The sequence below is a fragment of the Hibiscus syriacus genome, unplaced genomic scaffold (assembly GCF_006381635.1).
Source record: "Hibiscus syriacus cultivar Baekdansim isolate YM2019G1 unplaced genomic scaffold, ASM638163v2 tig00110824_pilon, whole genome shotgun sequence".
NCBI lineage: Eukaryota > Viridiplantae > Streptophyta > Magnoliopsida > Malvales > Malvaceae > Hibiscus > Hibiscus syriacus.
Window position 1 is genome coordinate 56,341 of NW_024062879.1, and position 19,180 is coordinate 75,520.

The window sequence follows — 19,180 nt, forward strand, 5'->3', positions numbered from 1 at the left end:
AAAACATTTTGGATTTTGGGGTTTAAAATGTAATTGATGATTGTGTTGTAAGTTATAAAAGTTAGAGGGACCTAAATGCAAGCGACTGAAAAGTTTAGTGACCATTTATATAATTTACCATAACGACATTGAAACGATCGTTACGTCGGGAACCATATTGCAAACGAACTAAATGTTTGGTGACTGTACTACAAGTTTTAAAAGTTGTGGGATCTAAATGCAAGAGTCTAAAAAGTTCAGTGACCATTTATATACTTTACCCTTTAAAAATAACGAGAGTAGCCAATCATTTTTTCTTAAAGGAAAACGAGACTATCCAAAGAGTCTAACCTTGATCCTCGCGTTTCGTGTAAGTTGAAGTTAGTGCCAAATTTGTTCAAGTCTTTTTGTTTATTTCCGCCATTAATTGTCAACTACCCCCACTTGGTGTCACTTCCTCAGCCAGAAATCTTTTGGATATTATTTGTCAGTAACTCCGTTTTGTTTTAATTCATTCCCAGCTTCCAGCTTTCATCATTCCAAAGAATAACAAACAAGACCAAAGATCATATTTTGATGGAGAAATCTGGGTATGGAGTAGATGGCATTTACAGGTCTTTAAGGCCTCCAGTTGTTCTTCCCAAGGAACCAAATCTTTCCATGGTTTCATTCCTCTTGAGAAACGTCTCCTCTTACCCCGACAAAACAGCGCTCATCGATGCAGATTCTGGTGAAACACTCACTTTCTCTCAGTTTAAATCCACTGTCATCAAGCTCTCCCATGCTTTTCTCAATCTGGATATCAACAAAAACGACCGAATCTTGATCTTTGCGCCCAATTCAATCCAGTTCCCTCTTTGTTTCTTTGCTGTAACAGCCATCGGTGCCATCGCTACAACTGCCAACCCAATTTATACGGTCAACGAACTCTCGAAACAACTCGAAGATTCCAATCCGAAGCTTATCGTCACTGTCCCTGAATTGTTCGACAAAGTTAAAGATTTAAAGATCCCTTTGATCCTACTTGGTTCTAAACGTAACCAGAGACCGTCTGATGTAAAATACACCCCCAAAATTATTTCTTTCCACGATCTACTTGATTCAGCGGGGAACGTAACGGAGTTTCCCGCCGTGTCTCGTTCTGTTAAGCAGACCGACACGGCAGTGCTTCTGTACTCTTCGGGCACGACAGGTGTCAGTAAGGGAGTCATTCTAACTCATAGGAATTTCATTGCATCGTCTTTGATGGTGACAAAGGATCAAGAACTTGCTGGGGATATGCACAGGGTTTACTTGTGCATTTTGCCTATGTTTCATGTGTTTGGATTGGCTGTCATCGTGTACGGACAGCTGCAGATGGGAAACACTTTGGTGTCAATGGCGAAGTTTGAATTTGAGACGTTTTTGAGGAATGCTGAGAAGTATAGGGCAACCGATTTGTGGGTTGTGCCTCCTATTGTGCTTGCCATGGCTAAGCAGAATGTGGTTAACAAGTTTGATCTTTCCTCATTGAAGCAAATTAGTTCTGGTGCTGCACCTTTGGGAAAGGAATTGATGGAGGAGTGCGCAAAGAAGTTCCCTCAGGCTGTTGTTATGCAGGTACATTAGCTTTCAAGTACTTTGCAAGTTCATATGGTCCTTTGTATGCATATAAAAGTCGCAGTAAATAGCAATATTGTGTTAATCACTTATCTTCAAGAAGTTTTCTTCTCATCATGTAACTTCCTGTGGTTTCAGGGCTATGGAATGACTGAAACTTGCGCGATTATATCGATGGAAAGTGCCGCATTCGGTGTCCGACATACTGGTTCAGCTGGATCGCTTGCTCCATGCATTGAAGCTCAGATCATTAGTACACAAAATTCAGAGCCTCTTCCTCCAGACCAATTAGGGGAAATATGGGTTCGAGGGCCTAATATGATGCAAGGTAACGTTCTTTGCTTGTACTTTCCCCGAGGAAATAAAAGAAGATTGAATATTTGGTATGAACAACATCCAAGTAGTTATCTTCTGAATACTAAATTGCTAAATTCCTGGATGTATTGAATTGAATGATGATATGCACAGCTACACTCTGTTTATGCTAGTTGCTAATCCTCTTTGATATTATAATAATAACTTCAAGCTATGCATCTCAAATGCAAATCAATAAAATTCTTAATTACCCTTATCTCTTTATGATGTAAGAGTTTGATATATGGTAAAATTATATGTACTTCGCAAACAGTTAAATCATCTAGGCACAAGTATTAACTAGTTAATGGAAAGTGGAGGGTTTTCACATCTACGTGCATGAATGGATGGAGGGTGCTCGAGAGTGCAATCATATCCCCTGAAAATTTCAAATTCCTATATGGTTTAAGTATTTTCTTTGTATTTTTCATTGATGGTCTAATTTTGCACTACTAAATTTTTTTAATTCTGCACCTCATATATTTCTAATATAACTTCCTAAGTATGCACTCATGACATAAAATTTTGTGTTCGTCAATCATGTTGTTCAAGTTAAACATTATTGTTTCGAACAAAGTTTTACCATAACATTCCTTTAGATTGGAACATTGATTCAATTATCGAATCATGAATGATCATGGGTTCAATAGATGCATAGTAATCTATCTATACTTGTTCATTCAGTATGAAATCAATTTCTTTCTATATGAAACAAATCGATAGTTCAAACTAATCCATGTTGGATGAATGTTGTATACTTTTTTTATTTTTTAAAACTTTTCTTACAACTTCTGCTGCTTTCTCTCAGCAATTTCCAGTGACTATTTTCAGGTTACTTCAACAATCCAGAGGCAACTAAACTGACAATTGATGAAAAGGGTTGGGTTCATACTGGAGATCTTGGATACTTTGATGAGAATGGGAATCTCTATGTTGTTGACAGGATTAAGGAGTTGATCAAGTACAAAGGTTTCCAGGTAACTTATTTTCATTGCATTAATAGAAAACTAAAGGTTTTCCTTGAGTTCCATATTCTTTCTCATTCGTTTTTCAGTCGTAATTTCACTGTTTTATTGCTGATTTTCTTCTCAACCACATCAACCTCTTTATATCGATGCTAACCAGTTCTACATGGAATGCTCGTTCTTATGTAACAGTTGTTGTTGCATTGAAGTTTTGATCGAATAGATTGTTCATATGCTGCACTGTTCGTGTTTTTAACAATTTATAACTTTTTTTTTTCTGGTGATCTTTCAAAGTTAACGTGTTTCCCTCTAAACTAAAAGCCTTTGCATTTGCTTTATCAATATTCACCAGGTTGCACCAGCAGAGCTTGAAGGGCTACTTTTGTCTCACCCTGAAATATTGGATGCTGTTGTTATCCCGTAAGTTATGCCGAAAATCCTGTAATTGTTTGCATCATCTAAATCTGGGATCGTAAAGACATCATTTAGAGTTACATTTTTGCCACACTGTCACCACAGATATCCCGATGACGAAGCCGGTGAGGTCCCAGTTGCATACGTTGTTCGCTCACCCAACAGTTCGCTAACCGAAGAATGTTGGATATATGAACTGCAAAACTACACCGTTAGCACTGACTGAAAATATAAACAGTAATTAAGAAGAACAGATTCGTAAACCGTGTCGTGGTAAGAACCACTGCCTTAGAAACGAATTCGCCTCGATGTGTGTAATCGCTGCAGTAGGCGGACCGTCCCCCGAGGTTAACACGGTCGCTCCGAATTCCGTACACCCGAAACCGGAGTGGACTGCTGGTGGTATTGCACTTCTGATCGGAAAGCACTCAGAGAGAACTCACAGAGAGAACTTTAGAAAACACTTTGGTAAGTGAATTGTGAATGTTTTGGAGTGAGTTGAGAAGCTGAATATAGCTCTCTATTTATAGGCTAGAAATAGGGTTAAAGTCGTCCATAAAATTTCAGGATTAAACCTCTTATTTGTAACAGCTGAAATGACTAGATGAACCTGACTCAGAAATAGTCCAGGTTCATTGTATCATTATTCAGCTGTTATAACTCCCGAAATTATATCATGTAACCCCTGGAATTAAATCAAATAACTCCTGTAACTCCTGATATTAACAGCTTGTCTCCTCTGTACAAAGCTGTAAATCAGTCCAGGTACATCTTAACGTTTCTGATTTAATTTAGGAATAAACTGTTTAATTTCTGATAAAAAATAATTCAGCTGTTATTATTTGAAATTCAAACAGTCCTCAGCAGCCTATAAATATCAGTTGATATCTTTCACATTTTCCATTTGTTTCTTTCAAAGAGAAATTCCTCAAGAATTTTCTCTAAAAAGATAGTATCCGCGCGGACGTGTCGAAGACACGTATTACCACGACCACGACCACGACCACGACCTCGACCTCGACCTCGACCACGACCACGACCACGAGCCGAGCCGAGCCGAGCCGTGCCGTGCCGTGCCGAGCCGAGCCGAGACGAGACGGACGGACGGCGGCGGCGGTGCGCGAGAGCCCCCCTTGTTCTCTATCACTCAACAAGGAAGTGGAATGTCAAGCCTTAAATACCATTCCCAATAGTGTTTCCAACACTATGTGGGATTGAGCATTACCAACATTCCCCCACTAATGCGAAAGAAATCTTCTGAAACTCGAAAACAAGCTTTCCAGAAGAGTAATAGCGAGATTAGTTGCTTAAGCACTAGTGAACATATCTGGAACTAGTACATAGTGATGATGAGCAATCCTTCTCTTAGATAAGTGAAACTAGTCTGGAACTTTCTAAGATCAGGGTAAACTCATAACACACAACTAACCCCTTCATCCACCTGAGTCCTCGATGTGTAAGATATATATACAAAAGTATATATTGGCCATCTTACCTCAGGATTCTAGTAAGTGTGCTAGAAAAATAGCCCAACATTTTTCATAGAAGGCGGCTAACCCTTCTCACTTACATAGGTTATTTCATCAAGTTTATCTCAACATAAACCACCCTTTAAAAAGGAATATGAAATAATTAAGAGCTTTTATAATAGCTCAACCTCACAAAGGGTATGGTGACTTTTTTTCAAGTTCATTATAAATGAACCACCCAAACTCTGGGCTAAGAAGTCATTAAGAATAAATATTCAACCTCATTATCGGTAAATTCAATAAGTCCTTCTCACTAGAACCATCCAAATACTTGGATTTGAATTTATTAAGAGTTTAACAAACTCAACCTTTCTGTCAGTAAGTTCATCATTTCCTACCCACTCACTCTGGGTTATGAACTTATTAAGAATAGATATTCAGCCAAAATCGGTAAATTCATCAAGTCTTTCTCACTAAGACCACCCAAAGCCTGGGCTATGAATTTATTAAGAGCAATTAAGCTCATCCTGGGCATGCACATTATTCATCATAGGGATAGGCAGTAGGAATGTGCACTATGAGTCTTTCCATGGTTTCGTTTGACCACATGGAACTTAGATAACTAAGTTGGGTATCCACCATGAATTCCTCAACCAATGGGCTTTAGACCCATCCCCCTCGACGAATCTAGGACCAGCTTCCGACTTAACCCTTTGGTAAGTGGATCTGCTAGGTTCCTTTCCGACTTCACATACTCTAAAGAGAGCACTCCATTCTTTATCAAGTGTCTAACTGATTCATGTCTTATGCGAATGTGTCTTTTCTTACCATTGTAAGCTTGGTTCTTAGCCACACATATCGCAGCTTGTGAATCACACAACAATGAAACTGGAGGAGTCGGTCTTCCCCACAACGGAATATCTGCTAACAAGCTTCTGAGCCACTCGGCTTCTTGCCCAGCTAGGTCAAGAGCTATAAACTCTGACTCCATGGTAGAACGAGCAATACAAGTCTGCTTTGATGATTTCCACGAGATCGCTGCTCCACCCAAAGTAAAAACATACCCGCTCGTAGAGCTTACCTCATCATTATCAGAAACCCAGTTGGCATCACAATATCCTTCCAATACCGCAGGAAAGCCAACAAACTCAAGTTTCCAATTCACAGTACCCTTAAGATACTTCAGTAAGCGTTTAAGCGCAATCCAGTGCTCACCACTCGGATTATGAGTATATCTACTTAGTCTACTCACAGCATAAGCAATATCAGGCCGAGTATAGTTCATTAAGAACATTAAACTTCCGATTAATTTAGCATATTCAGTTTGGGAAACACTACTTCCTTTATTCTTAACTAGATGTATGCTAGGGTCATAAGGAGTTCGAACAGGGACGACATCAAAACTGTCAAATTTCTTTAGCACTTTCTCTATATAATGTGCTTGACATAAAGAAAATCCCTTCTCAGTTTTGGTAATTTTGACTCCTAAGATTACATCTACTTCTCCCAAATCTGTCATCTCAAACTTAGTGGACAAGAAATTTTTAACTTTGTTAATGGACTCAATGTTAGAACTGAAAATCAACATGTCGTCAACATAAAGACTTATGATAACACATTCAGTTTCAAACATCTTCGAATACACACAAGCATCCGAACCATTCACAACAAAACCAAAACTAAGAATAGTTTTATGAAATTTCTCATACCACTGTTTAGGAGACTGCTTAAGTCCATAGAGTGACTTTTTGAGTCTACAAACTTTGCCTTCCATACCAGGTGCCTCAAAACCTAGTGGCTGCTCCATGTAAATCTCCTCATCTAGATCCCCATTCAAGAAAGCAGTCTTAACATCCATTTGATGTACCTGCAACTTATGAATAGAGGCTAGTGCAAATAATGCACGAATCGTTGAGATTTTTGTAACGGGAGAGTATGTATCAAAGTAGTCTAAACCAAACCTTTGAGTGAACCCTTTGACGACTAACCTTGCCTTGTATCGCTGAATCGAACCATCTGGCCTTAGTTTCTTCCGGAAGACCCATTTGTTGGAGATTGGTTTGAATCCCTTAGGCAAGTCAACTAATTCCCAAGTATGATTAGACATTATCGATTCTAGTTCATCATTAACAGCGCTTTTCCAAAAACTAGCATCGATAGATCTTATAGCTTCTTCAAAAGTTTTAGGATCCTCATCTAATAGAAAATTTGAGCTATAGGATCTGAAATGAAGTCTAAATCATTTATCTCAGAAATAAAGGAAGTAATAAAGTCTGGTCCAAAAGAGGTTTCAACTCTTTGCCTTTTACTTCTTCTAGGCTCAAAATCAATTTGTTCAGAAGACCTAGCAGGTTTACTAGAAGAAGTTGATGGAATATATTCTATTTGTGTTTCAATATTTATTCTCGGTTCCTTTAAAGGAAAAGTATTTTCAAAGAAAACAGCATCTCTTGATTCACAAATAGAATAATCTTGTAAAAGCATGAATCTGTATGCAGCACTATTCGTAGCATACCCTATAAACACTGCATCAACGGTTTTAGGTCGATGGTGGACTTCTTAAAGTCTGGCAAGCCCACTTTAGCCAGACACCCCCACACTTTCAGGTATTGTAAATTAGGAGCGTATCCTTTCCACAATTCATATGGGGTAGAATCTAATTTCTTATGAGGAACTCGGTTCAAGATATGAGTTGCCGATAGAATGGCCTCCCCCCACATGTTATCAGATAACCCAGAACTTATTAGTAAAGAATTCATCATCTCTTTTAAAGTTCTATTTTTCCTTTCGGCTATACCATTCTGTTGAGGAAAATAGGGGCTGATGTTTCATGAATTATGCCATTCTTTTCACAAATATCTTTTAAGAAATTAGATCCATATTCACCACCTCTATCAGATCTAACTCGTTTGATTCTCCTATCTAACTGATTTTCAACTTCTGCCTTATAATAAGAAAGAAGTTTCAGCTTCATCTTTAGTTCTTAGGAGATAAACTTTTGTATATCTTGAATAATCATCTACAAAAGTTATGTAGTAGTGTTTTCCTCCTTTACTTTCAGTGTTTCTAAAATCTGCTAGATCAGTATGAATGAGTTCTAACAGTTCAGTCTTTCTATTAGAAACAGTCTTAAAGTGAGGTTTAGTATGCTTAGCTTCTACACAAATCTCACATTTGTTAAAGCTAGTTGTGTCTAGTTTAGGCAGAACATTCATATTTATTAATTTCTTTAAAGCATGAATATTCACGTGTCCTAATCTAGCATGCCACATATCAATGGATTCAACAATATAAGCAGAAGTGGTAGCTTTATTTTCATTAAATTGAGTTTCTATGACAAATAAACCATTGTTTAAAAACCCTTTCCCCACATAATCACCATTTCGGGAAAGTACAAGTTTATCTGCCTCAAAAACTAACTTAATGCCTGCCTTATTCAGAAGCCCACCACTTATCAAATTTCTACGCAAGGCAGGTACATACAGAACATTATTTAAAGCCAGAGTTTTACCAGAAGTCAGCTTGAGTAAAACCTTGCCTTTGCCTAGCACTTCAGAGCTGCTAGAGTTCCCCATGTACACACGTTCACCAGTGTTTCCATCCTCGAACTCAGTGAAAAACTCCTTCCTTGCGCAGAAATGCTTCGAAGCGCCAGTGTCAACTACCCATTCTGAACTGTTCTCCACCAGATTAACTTCTGAGACCACCGCAGCAATGATCTCATCATCTTCTTCTACAACGTGCATCTGTGGCTTGTTGTCATTCTGGCGGTCTGAGCGGTGTTGGCATTGGTAAGCCTTGTGGCCAGGTAAACCGCAGACATAACACTTGAACGTCTTTCCTTCCGGTTTGGCCTTTCCTGACTTCTTGAAGTTGGTAGCCTTCTGTGGTTTCGTCTTTTTGTCTTGATTCCCACGTTTCATGATCTTCTTAAATTTGGACTCAACCAAGTTAGCTCTAAAAGATAAATTACTCATAGAATTAGTAAGCTTATCTTTTAAACGGTTGGCTCTTCAATCTTCATATGACCCACAAGTTCTTCAAGCGAAATGTCTCTCTTCTTATGCTTAAGAGAGTTACGGTAATCGGACCAGGACTTGGGCAGTTTCTCAATGAGTACATTGGCTTGCAGCACCTCACACATTTGCATCCCTTCAGCGATGATGTCAGCGACTAAGTTCTCATAGTCATGGACTTGATCCATTATTGGCTTGTCGTCTGTCATCTGGAATTTGAGCCATTCGCCGACAACGTACTTCTTGATCCCCGCATCATCCGCACCATACTTCTTGTCGAGAGTGTCCCATATTGCCTTGGCACTCTTTTCTCTAAGGAACATATCAAATAGTTTATTTGACATGTGGCTGAGCAGATGTCCTCGTACCGTCTTGTTATCCTTCTCGAATTTCTCGTAGGTAGCGAGAGCGGCGGCGGCAGTTGCTAAGGCATCATCATTGAGGACCGCATCAGCATCATTACCAACAGCTGGGGTTGGCGGCATGGTAGGTGGTGGCTTGAGCAACACGTAATCAAGATCAAGTTGCTCGAAGAATATAAGAATTCTTTGGGACCACCTTCTATAGTTCTTTCCATCAAGTGCATCGAGCTTGGAAAGATCGGGAATGAGTTTGCTCAAAGGTGTCGACATGATTGCAGTTTATGGGAATTCGTTTCTAAATTGTTGGATATATGAACTGCAAAACTACACCGTTAGCACTGACTGAAAATATAAACAGTAATTAAGAAGAACAGATTCGTAAACCGTGTCGTGGTAAGAACCACTGCCTTAGAAACGAATTCGCCTCGATGTGTGTAATCGCTGCAGTAGGCGGACCGTCCCCCGAGGTTAACACGGTCGCTCCGAATTCCGTACACCCGAAACCGGAGTGGACTGCTGGTGGTATTGCACTTCTGATCGGAAAGCACTCAGAGAGAACTCACAGAGAGAACTTTAGAAAACACTTTGGTAAGTGAATTGTGAATGTTTTGGAGTGAGTTGAGAAGCTGAATATAGCTCTCTATTTATAGGCTAGAAATAGGGTTAAAGTCGTCCATAAAATTTCAGGATTAAACCTCTTATTTGTAACAGCTGAAATGACTAGATGAACCTGACTCAGAAATAGTCCAGGTTCATTGTATCATTATTCAGCTGTTATAACTCCCGAAATTATATCATGTAACCCTGGAATTAAATCAAATAACTTCTGTAACTCCTGATATTAACAGCTTGTCTCCTCTGTACAAAGCTGTAAATCAGTCCAGGTACATCTTAACGTTTCTGATTTAATTTAGGAATAAACTGTTTAATTTCTGATAAAAAATAATTCAGCTGTTATTATTTGAAATTCAAACAGTCCTCAGCAGCCTATAATATCAGTTGATATCTTTCACATTTTCCATTTGTTTCTTTCAAAGAGAAATTCCTCAAGAATTTTCTCTAAAAAGATAGTATCTGCGCGGACGTGTCGAAGACACGTATTACCACGACCACGACCACGACCACGACCACGACCTCGACCTCGACCACGACCACGACCACGAGCCGAGCCGAGCCGAGCCGTGCCGTGCCGTGCCGAGCCGAGCCGAGACGAGACGGACGGACGGCGGCGGCGGTGCGCGAGAGCCCCCTTGTTCTCTATCACTCAACAAGGAAGTGGAATGTCAAGCCTTAAATACCATTTCCAATAGTGTTTCCAACACTATGTGGGATTGAGCATTACCAACATTCCCCCACTAATGCGAAAGAAATCTTCTGAAACTCGAAAACAAGCTTTCCAGAAGAGTAATAGCGAGATTAGTTGCTTAAGCACTAGTGAACATATCTGGAACTAGTACATAGTGATGATGAGCAATCCTTCTCTTAGATAAGTGAAACTAGTCTGGAACTTTCTAAGATCAGGGTAAACTCATAACACACAACTAACCCCTTCATCCACCTGAGTCCTCGATGTGTAAGATATATATATACAAAAGTATATATTTGGCCATCTTACCTCAGGATTCTAGTAAGTGTGCTAGAAAAATAGCCCAACATTTTTCATAGAAGGCGGCTAACCCTTCTCACTTACATAGGTTATTTCATCAAGTTTATCTCAACATAAACCACCCTTTAAAAAGGAATATGAAATAATTAAGAGCTTTTATAATAGCTCAACCTCACAAAGGGTATGGTGACTTTTTTTCAAGTTCATTATAAATGAACCACCCAAACTCTGGGCTAAGAAGTCATTAAGAATAAATATTCAACCTCATTTATCGGTAAATTCAATAAGTCCTTCTCACTAGAACCATCCAAATACTTGGATTTGAATTTATTAAGAGTTTAACAAACTCAACCTTTCTGTCGGTAAGTTCATCATTTCCTACCCACTCACTCTGGGTTATGAACTTATTAAGAATAGATATTCAGCCAAAATCGGTAAATTCATCAAGTCTTTCTCACTAAGACCACCCAAAGCCTGGGCTATGAATTTATTAAGAGCAATTAAGCTCATCTGGGCATGCACATTATTCATCATAGGGATAGGCAGTAGGAATGTGCACTATGAGTCTTTCCATGGTTTCGTTTGACCACATGGAACTTAGATAACTAAGTTGGGTATCCACCATGAATTCCTCAACCAATGGGCTTTAGACCCATCCCCCTCGACGAATCTAGGACCAGCTTCCGACTTAACCCTTTGGTAAGTGGATCTGCTAGGTTCCTTTCCGACTTCACATACTCTAAAGAGAGCACTCCATTCTTTATCAAGTGTCTAACTGATTCATGTCTTATGCGAATGTGTCTTTTCTTACCATTGTAAGCTTGGTTCTTAGCCACACATATCGCAGCTTGTGAATCACACAACAATGAAACTGGAGGAGTCGGTCTTCCCCACAACGGAATATCTGCTAACAAGCTTCTGAGCCACTCGGCTTCTTGCCCAGCTAGGTCAAGAGCTATAAACTCTGACTCCATGGTAGAACGAGCAATACAAGTCTGCTTTGATGATTTCCACGAGATCGCTGCTCCACCCAAAGTAAAAACATACCCGCTCGTAGAGCTTACCTCATCATTATCAGAAACCCAGTTGGCATCACAATATCCTTCCAATACCGCAGGAAAGCCAACAAACTCAAGTTTCCAATTCACAGTACCCTTAAGATACTTCAGTAAGCGTTTAAGCGCAATCCAGTGCTCACCACTCGGATTATGAGTATATCTACTTAGTCTACTCACAGCATAAGCAATATCAGGCCGAGTATAGTTCATTAAGAACATTAAACTTCCGATTAATTTAGCATATTCAGTTTGGGAAACACTACTTCCTTTATTCTTAACTAGATGTATGCTAGGGTCATAAGGAGTTCGAACAGGGACGACATCAAAACTGTCAAATTTCTTTAGCACTTTCTCTATATAATGTGCTTGACATAAAGAAAATCCCTTCTCAGTTTTGGTAATTTTGACTCCTAAGATTACATCTACTTCTCCCAAATCTGTCATCTCAAACTTAGTGGACAAGAAATTTTTAACTTTGTTAATGGACTCAATGTTAGAACTGAAAATCAACATGTCGTCAACATAAAGACTTATGATAACACATTCAGTTTCAAACATCTTCGAATACACACAAGCATCCGAACCATTCACAACAAAACCAAAACTAAGAATAGTTTTATGAAATTTCTCATACCACTGTTTAGGAGCCTGCTTAAGTCCATAGAGTGACTTTTTGAGTCTACAAACTTTGCCTTCCATACCAGGTGCCTCAAAACCTAGTGGCTGCTCCATGTAAATCTCCTCATCTAGATCCCCATTCAAGAAAGCAGTCTTAACATCCATTTGATGTACCTGCAACTTATGAATAGAGGCTAGTGCAAATAATGCACGAATCGTTGAGATTTTTGTAACGAGAGAGTATGTATCAAAGTAGTCTAAACCAAACCTTTGAGTGAATCCTTTGACGACTAACCTTGCCTTGTATCGCTGAATCGAACCATCTGGCCTTAGTTTCTTCCGGAAGACCCATTTGTTGGAGATTGGTTTGAATCCCTTAGGCAAGTCAACTAATTCCCAAGTATGATTAGACATTATCGATTCTAGTTCATCATTAACAGCGCTTTTCCAAAAACTAGCATCGATAGATCTTATAGCTTCTTCAAAAGTTTTAGGATCCTCATCTAATAGAAAAATTTGAGCTATAGGATCTGAAATGAAGTCTAAATCATTTATCTCAGAAATAAAGGAAGTAATAAAGTCTGGTCCAAAAGAGGTTTCAACTCTTTGCCTTTTACTTCTTCTAGGCTCAAAATCAATTTGTTCAGAAGACCTAGCAGGTTTACTAGAAGAAGTTGATGGAATATATTCTATTTGTGTTTCAATATTTATTCTCGGTTCCTTTAAAGGAAAAGTATTTTCAAAGAAAACAGCATCTCTTGATTCACAAATAGAATAATCTTGTAAAAGCATGAATCTGTATGCAGCACTATTCGTAGCATACCCTATAAACACTGCATCAACGGTTTTAGGTCCGATGGTGGACTTCTTAAAGTCTGGCAAGCCCACTTTAGCCAGACACCCCCACACTTTCAGGTATTGTAAATTAGGAGCGTATCCTTTCCACAATTCATATGGGGTAGAATCTAATTTCTTATGAGGAACTCGGTTCAAGATATGAGTTGCCGATAGAATGGCCTCCCCCCACATGTTATCAGATAACCCAGAACTTATTAGTAAAGAATTCATCATCTCTTTTAAAGTTCTATTTTCCTTTCGGCTATACCATTCTGTTGAGGAAAATAGGGGGCTGATGTTTCATGAATTATGCCATTCTTTTCACAAATATCTTTTAAGAAATTAGATCCATATTCACCACCTCTATCAGATCTAACTCGTTTGATTCTCCTATCTAACTGATTTTCAACTTCTGCCTTATAAATAAGAAAGAAGTTTTCAGCTTCATCTTTAGTTCTTAGGAGATAAACTTTTGTATATCTTGAATAATCATCTACAAAAGTTATGTAGTAGTGTTTTCCTCCTTTACTTTCAGTGTTTCTAAAATCTGCTAGATCAGTATGAATGAGTTCTAACAGTTCAGTCTTTCTATTAGAAACAGTCTTAAAGTGAGGTTTAGTATGCTTAGCTTCTACACAAATCTCACATTTGTTAAAGCTAGTTGTGTCTAGTTTAGGCAGAACATTCATATTCATTAATTTCTTTAAAGCATGAATATTCACGTGTCCTAATCTAGCATGCCACATATCAATGGATTCAACAATATAAGCAGAAGTGGTAGCTTTATTTTCATTAAATTGAGTTTCTATGACAAATAAACCATTGCTTAAAAACCCTTTCCCCACATAATCACCATTTCGGGAAAGTACAAGTTTATCTGCCTCAAAAACTAACTTAATGCCTGCCTTATTCAGAAGCCCACCACTTATCAAATTTCTACGCAAGGCAGGTACATACAGAACATTATTTAAAGCCAGAGTTTTACCAGAAGTCAGCTTGAGTAAAACCTTGCCTTTGCCTAGCACTTCAGAGCTGCTAGAGTTCCCCATGTACATACGTTCACCAGTGTTTCCATCCTCGAACTCAGTGAAAAACTCCTTCCTTGCGCAGAAATGCTTCGAAGCGCCAGTGTCAACTACCCATTCTGAACTGTTCTCCACCAGATTAACTTCTGAGACCACCGCAGCAATGATCTCATCATCTTCTTCTACAACGTGCATCTGTGGCTTGTTGTCATTCTGGCGGTCTGAGCGGTGTTGGCATTGGTAAGCCTTGTGGCCAGGTAAACCGCAGACATAACACTTGAACGTCTTTCCTTCCGGTTTGGCCTTTCCTGACTTCTTGAAGTTGGTAGCCTTCTGTGGTTTCGTCTTTTGTCTTGATTCCCACGTTTCATGATCTTCTTAAATTTGGACTCAACCAAGTTAGCTCTAAAAGATAAATTACTCATAGAATTAGTAAGCTTATCTTTTAAACGGTTGGCTTCTTCAATCTTCATATGACCCACAAGTTCTTCAAGCGAAATGTCTCTCTTCTTATGCTTAAGAGAGTTACGGTAATCGGACCAGGACTTGGGCAGTTTCTCAATGAGTACATTGGCTTGCAGCACCTCACACATTTGCATCCCTTCAGCGATGATGTCAGCGACTAAGTTCTCATAGTCATGGACTTGATCCATTATTGGCTTGTCGTCTGTCATCTGGAATTTGAGCCATTCGCCGACAACGTACTTCTTGATCCCCGCATCATCCGCACCATACTTCTTGTCGAGAGTGTCCCATATTGCCTTGGCACTCTTTTCTCTAAGGAACATATCAAATAGTTTATTTGACATGTGGCTGAGCAGATGTCCTCGTACCGTCTTGTTATCCATCTCGAATTTCTCGTAGGTAGCGAGAGCGGCGGCGGCAGTTGCTAAGGCATCATCATTGAGGACCGCATCAGCATCATTACCAACAGCTGGGGTTGGCGGCATGGTAGGTGGTGGCTTGAGCAACACGTAATCAAGATCAAGTTGCTCGAAGAATATAAGAATTCTTTGGGACCACCTTCTATAGTTCTTTCCATCAAGTGCATCGAGCTTGGAAAGATCGGGAATGAGTTTGCTCAAAGGTGTCGACATGATTGCAGTTTATGGGAATTCGTTTCTAAATTGTTGGATATATGAACTGCAAAACTACACCGTTAGCACTGACTGAAAATATAAACAGTAATTAAGAAGAACAGATTCGTAAACCGTGTCGTGGTAAGAACCACTGCCTTAGAAACGAATTCGCCTCGATGTGTGTAATCGCTGCAGTAGGCGGACCGTCCCCCGAGGTTAACACGGTCGCTCCGAATTCCGTACACCCGAAACCGGAGTGGACTGCTGGTGGTATTGCACTTCTGATCGGAAAGCACTCAGAGAGAACTCACAGAGAGAACTTTAGAAAACACTTTGGTAAGTGAATTGTGAATGTTTTGGAGTGAGTTGAGAAGCTGAATATAGCTCTCTATTTATAGGCTAGAAATAGGGTTAAAGTCGTCCATAAAATTTCAGGATTAAACCTCTTATTTGTAACAGCTGAAATGACTAGATGAACCTGACTCAGAAATAGTCCAGGTTCATTGTATCATTATTCAGCTGTTATAACTCCCGAAATTATATCATGTAACCCCTGGAATTAAATCAAATAACTCCTGTAACTCCTGATATTAACAGCTTGTCTCCTCTGTACAAAGCTGTAAATCAGTCCAGGTACATCTTAACGTTTCTGATTTAATTTAGGAATAAACTGTTTAATTTCTGATAAAAAATAATTCAGCTGTTATTATTTGAAATTCAAACAGTCCTCAGCAGCCTATAAATATCAGTTGATATCTTTCACATTTTCCATTTGTTTCTTTCAAAGAGAAATTCCTCAAGAATTTTCTCTAAAAAGATAGTATCCGCGCGGACGTGTCGAAGACACGTATTACCACGACCACGACCACGACCACGACCACGACCTCGACCTCGACCACGACCACGACCACGAGCCGAGCCGAGCCGAGCCGTGCCGTGCCGTGCCGAGCCGAGCCGAGACGAGACGGACGGAAGGCGGCGGCGGTGCGCGAGAGCCCCCCTTGTTCTCTATCACTCAACAAGGAAGTGGAATGTCAAGCCTTAAATACCATTCCCAATAGTGTTTCCAACACTATGTGGGATTGAGCATTACCAACATTCCCCCACTAATGCGAAAGAAATCTTCTGAAACTCGAAAACAAGCTTTCCAGAAGAGTAATAGCGAGATTAGTTGCTTAAGCACTAGTGAACATATCTGGAACTAGTACATAGTGATGATGAGCAATCCTTCTCTTAGATAAGTGAAACTAGTCTGGAACTTTCTAAGATCAGGGTAAACTCATAACACACAACTAACCCCTTCATCCACCTGAGTCCTCGATGTGTAAGATATATATATACAAAAGTATATATTTGGCCATCTTACCTCAGGATTCTAGTAAGTGTGCTAGAAAAATAGCCCAACATTTTTCATAGAAGGCGGCTAACCCTTCTCACTTACATAGGTTATTTCATCAAGTTTATCTCAACATAAACCACCCTTTAAAAAGGAATATGAAATAATTAAGAGCTTTTATAATAGCTCAACCTCACAAAGGGTATGGTGACTTTTTTTCAAGTTCATTATAAATGAACCACCCAAACTCTGGGCTAAGAAGTCATTAAGAATAAATATTCAACCTCATTTATCGGTAAATTCAATAAGTCCTTCTCACTAGAACCATCCAAATACTTGGATTTGAATTTATTAAGAGTTTAACAAACTCAACCTTTCTGTCGGTAAGTTCATCATTTGAATATAGCTCTCTATTTATAGGCTAGAAATAGGGTTAAAGTCGTCCATAAAATTTCAGGATTAAACCTCTTATTTGTAACAGCTGAAATGACTAGATGAACCTGACTCAGAAATAGTCCAGGTTCATTGTATCATTATTCAGCTGTTATAACTCCCGAAATTATATCATGTAACCCCTGGAATTAAATCAAATAACTCCTGTAACTCCTGATATTAACAGCTTGTTTCCTCTGTACAAAGCTGTAAATCAGTCCAGGTACATCTTAACGTTTCTGATTTAATTTAGGAATAAACTGTTTAATTTCTGATAAAAAATAATTCAGCTGTTATTATTTGAAATTCAAACAGTCCTCAGCAGCCTATAAATATCAGTTGATATCTTTCACATTTTCCATTTGTTTCTTTCAAAGAGAAATTCCTCAAGAATTTTCTCTAAAAAGATAGTATCCGCGCGGACGTGTCGAAGACACGTATTACCATTACCATTACCATTACCATTACCATTACCATTACCATTACCACGACCACGACCACGACCACGACCACGACCACGACCACGACCACGACCTCGACCACGACCACGACCACGACCACGACCACGACCACGACCACGACCACGAGCCGAGCCGAGCCGAGCCGAGCCGTGCCGAGCCGAGCCGAGCCGAGACGAGACGGACGGACGGCGGCGGCGGTGCGCGAGAGCCCCCCTTGTTCTCTATCACTCAACAAGGAAGTGGAATGTCAAGCCTTAAATACCATTCCCAATAGTATTTCCAACACTATATGGGATTGAGCATTACCAACAAAGAAGACGTTCAAAATTTCATCGCTAAACAGGTACGATATCCAAACAAACTGACGATTTACACTTGATACCTTTAAGTTCATGTTTACTATTTCCCGAAATAGTAAGGCCTTGATTATTTTTCTCCTACACAGGTGGCACCTTTCAAAAGGTTAAGGAAGGTGACGTTCATATACAGTGTCCCAAAGTCGGCTTCAGGGAAAATTCTGAGGAGAGAACTTATCGCCAAAGTACGATCCAAAATGTGAGATTCTGTTTTATGCACATAACTATTGGATATCGACTTAATGTTTCATTACTTAAAGGGTCATTTTGTTTTTGAAATAAACTTAAATCAGTAATGTTATTTTTACTTTTAAATTATACCAATTTTACACTTAAAGTCACCATATTCATAATTTTTTCCCTGGCATTAACTACATTAGAAGATCTATATATCTATAATGTTGTAATTTATATCCTAAATTTGGGATTTGGCATTATGGTTATATTATTTGTTGTCACCCGTGTTAGCATCTAATTAGATAATTAATTCATTGAATTAAATTAAAAATAAGATCAAATTGATATAATGTATAAATAATGAGGATCAAATGTGTAATCATATTAATTTTATTAACTACCATATAATTTCTTTGTCATCAAATATTAATGATATAATTTGATTGGTATCGTTTATATAATTAAATAATTTGATTGATAAAATTAAAAGTACAACGATTAGATTAAATTATTTTATAATTAAGTGGTTACGAATATAATTTATTTATTTTAATTACTTTTGATCGACTTTCTTTCATTGTCACTATCATCAACAAGAGATCTTTAATGTTTACAAAACCAAAATTTTAAGGAGTTATAATAAGAGGATTGTAGAATCGTTCATCAATCGGTCGAGCAATAACGAAATTAAAAATAATCGTGAATCGGTGGACGGAACAACACCAAAAAAAATTAGGATGTAGTAGTAAAAATTAAAAAAAAAATATTATTTTATTTTTTAGAGCTATAGTACACATTTGAGAGACATCATAGTCTATTATGAACTCCACATTACCTTGTTTTTATGATGGATTCATTAAATAGAAAATTAAAAATTAAATCAATTTAAGTTTTAGAATATTAATGATGTTATGCACATAATATGTGACATATGACACTAATATGACCACGTGTGTATTAAATATAGATAGGAGGCCAATAAATTAGACTAAAATGTTTTAACGTGAACATAGACGGGATCCCATGGAATTTGTTTG

General features: G+C 38.6%; 1 protein-coding gene across 2 annotated transcripts; it reads left to right on the top strand.

Moving 5' to 3' along the window:
• Positions 1–483: 483 nt before the first annotated feature.
• Positions 484–18,191, top strand: LOC120142305 (4-coumarate--CoA ligase-like 7). 2 transcript variants are annotated; one of them, XM_039157034.1, is made up of 7 exons: positions 484–1,578; positions 1,717–1,906; positions 2,764–2,909; positions 3,250–3,317; positions 3,417–3,493; positions 17,928–17,949; positions 18,052–18,191. In XM_039157034.1, the coding sequence occupies exons 1-7, from the start codon at positions 556–558 to the stop codon at positions 18,167–18,169; spliced, it is 1,644 nt and encodes a 547-aa protein (XP_039012965.1). In that variant the 5' UTR covers positions 484–555; the 3' UTR covers positions 18,170–18,191. The 2 variants fall into 2 exon arrangements, with proteins under 2 accessions (XP_039012965.1, XP_039012964.1); XM_039157033.1 differs by having other exon boundaries at positions 486–1,578; positions 17,928–17,953; positions 18,056–18,191.
• The last annotated feature ends 989 nt before the right edge of the window (positions 18,192–19,180 follow it).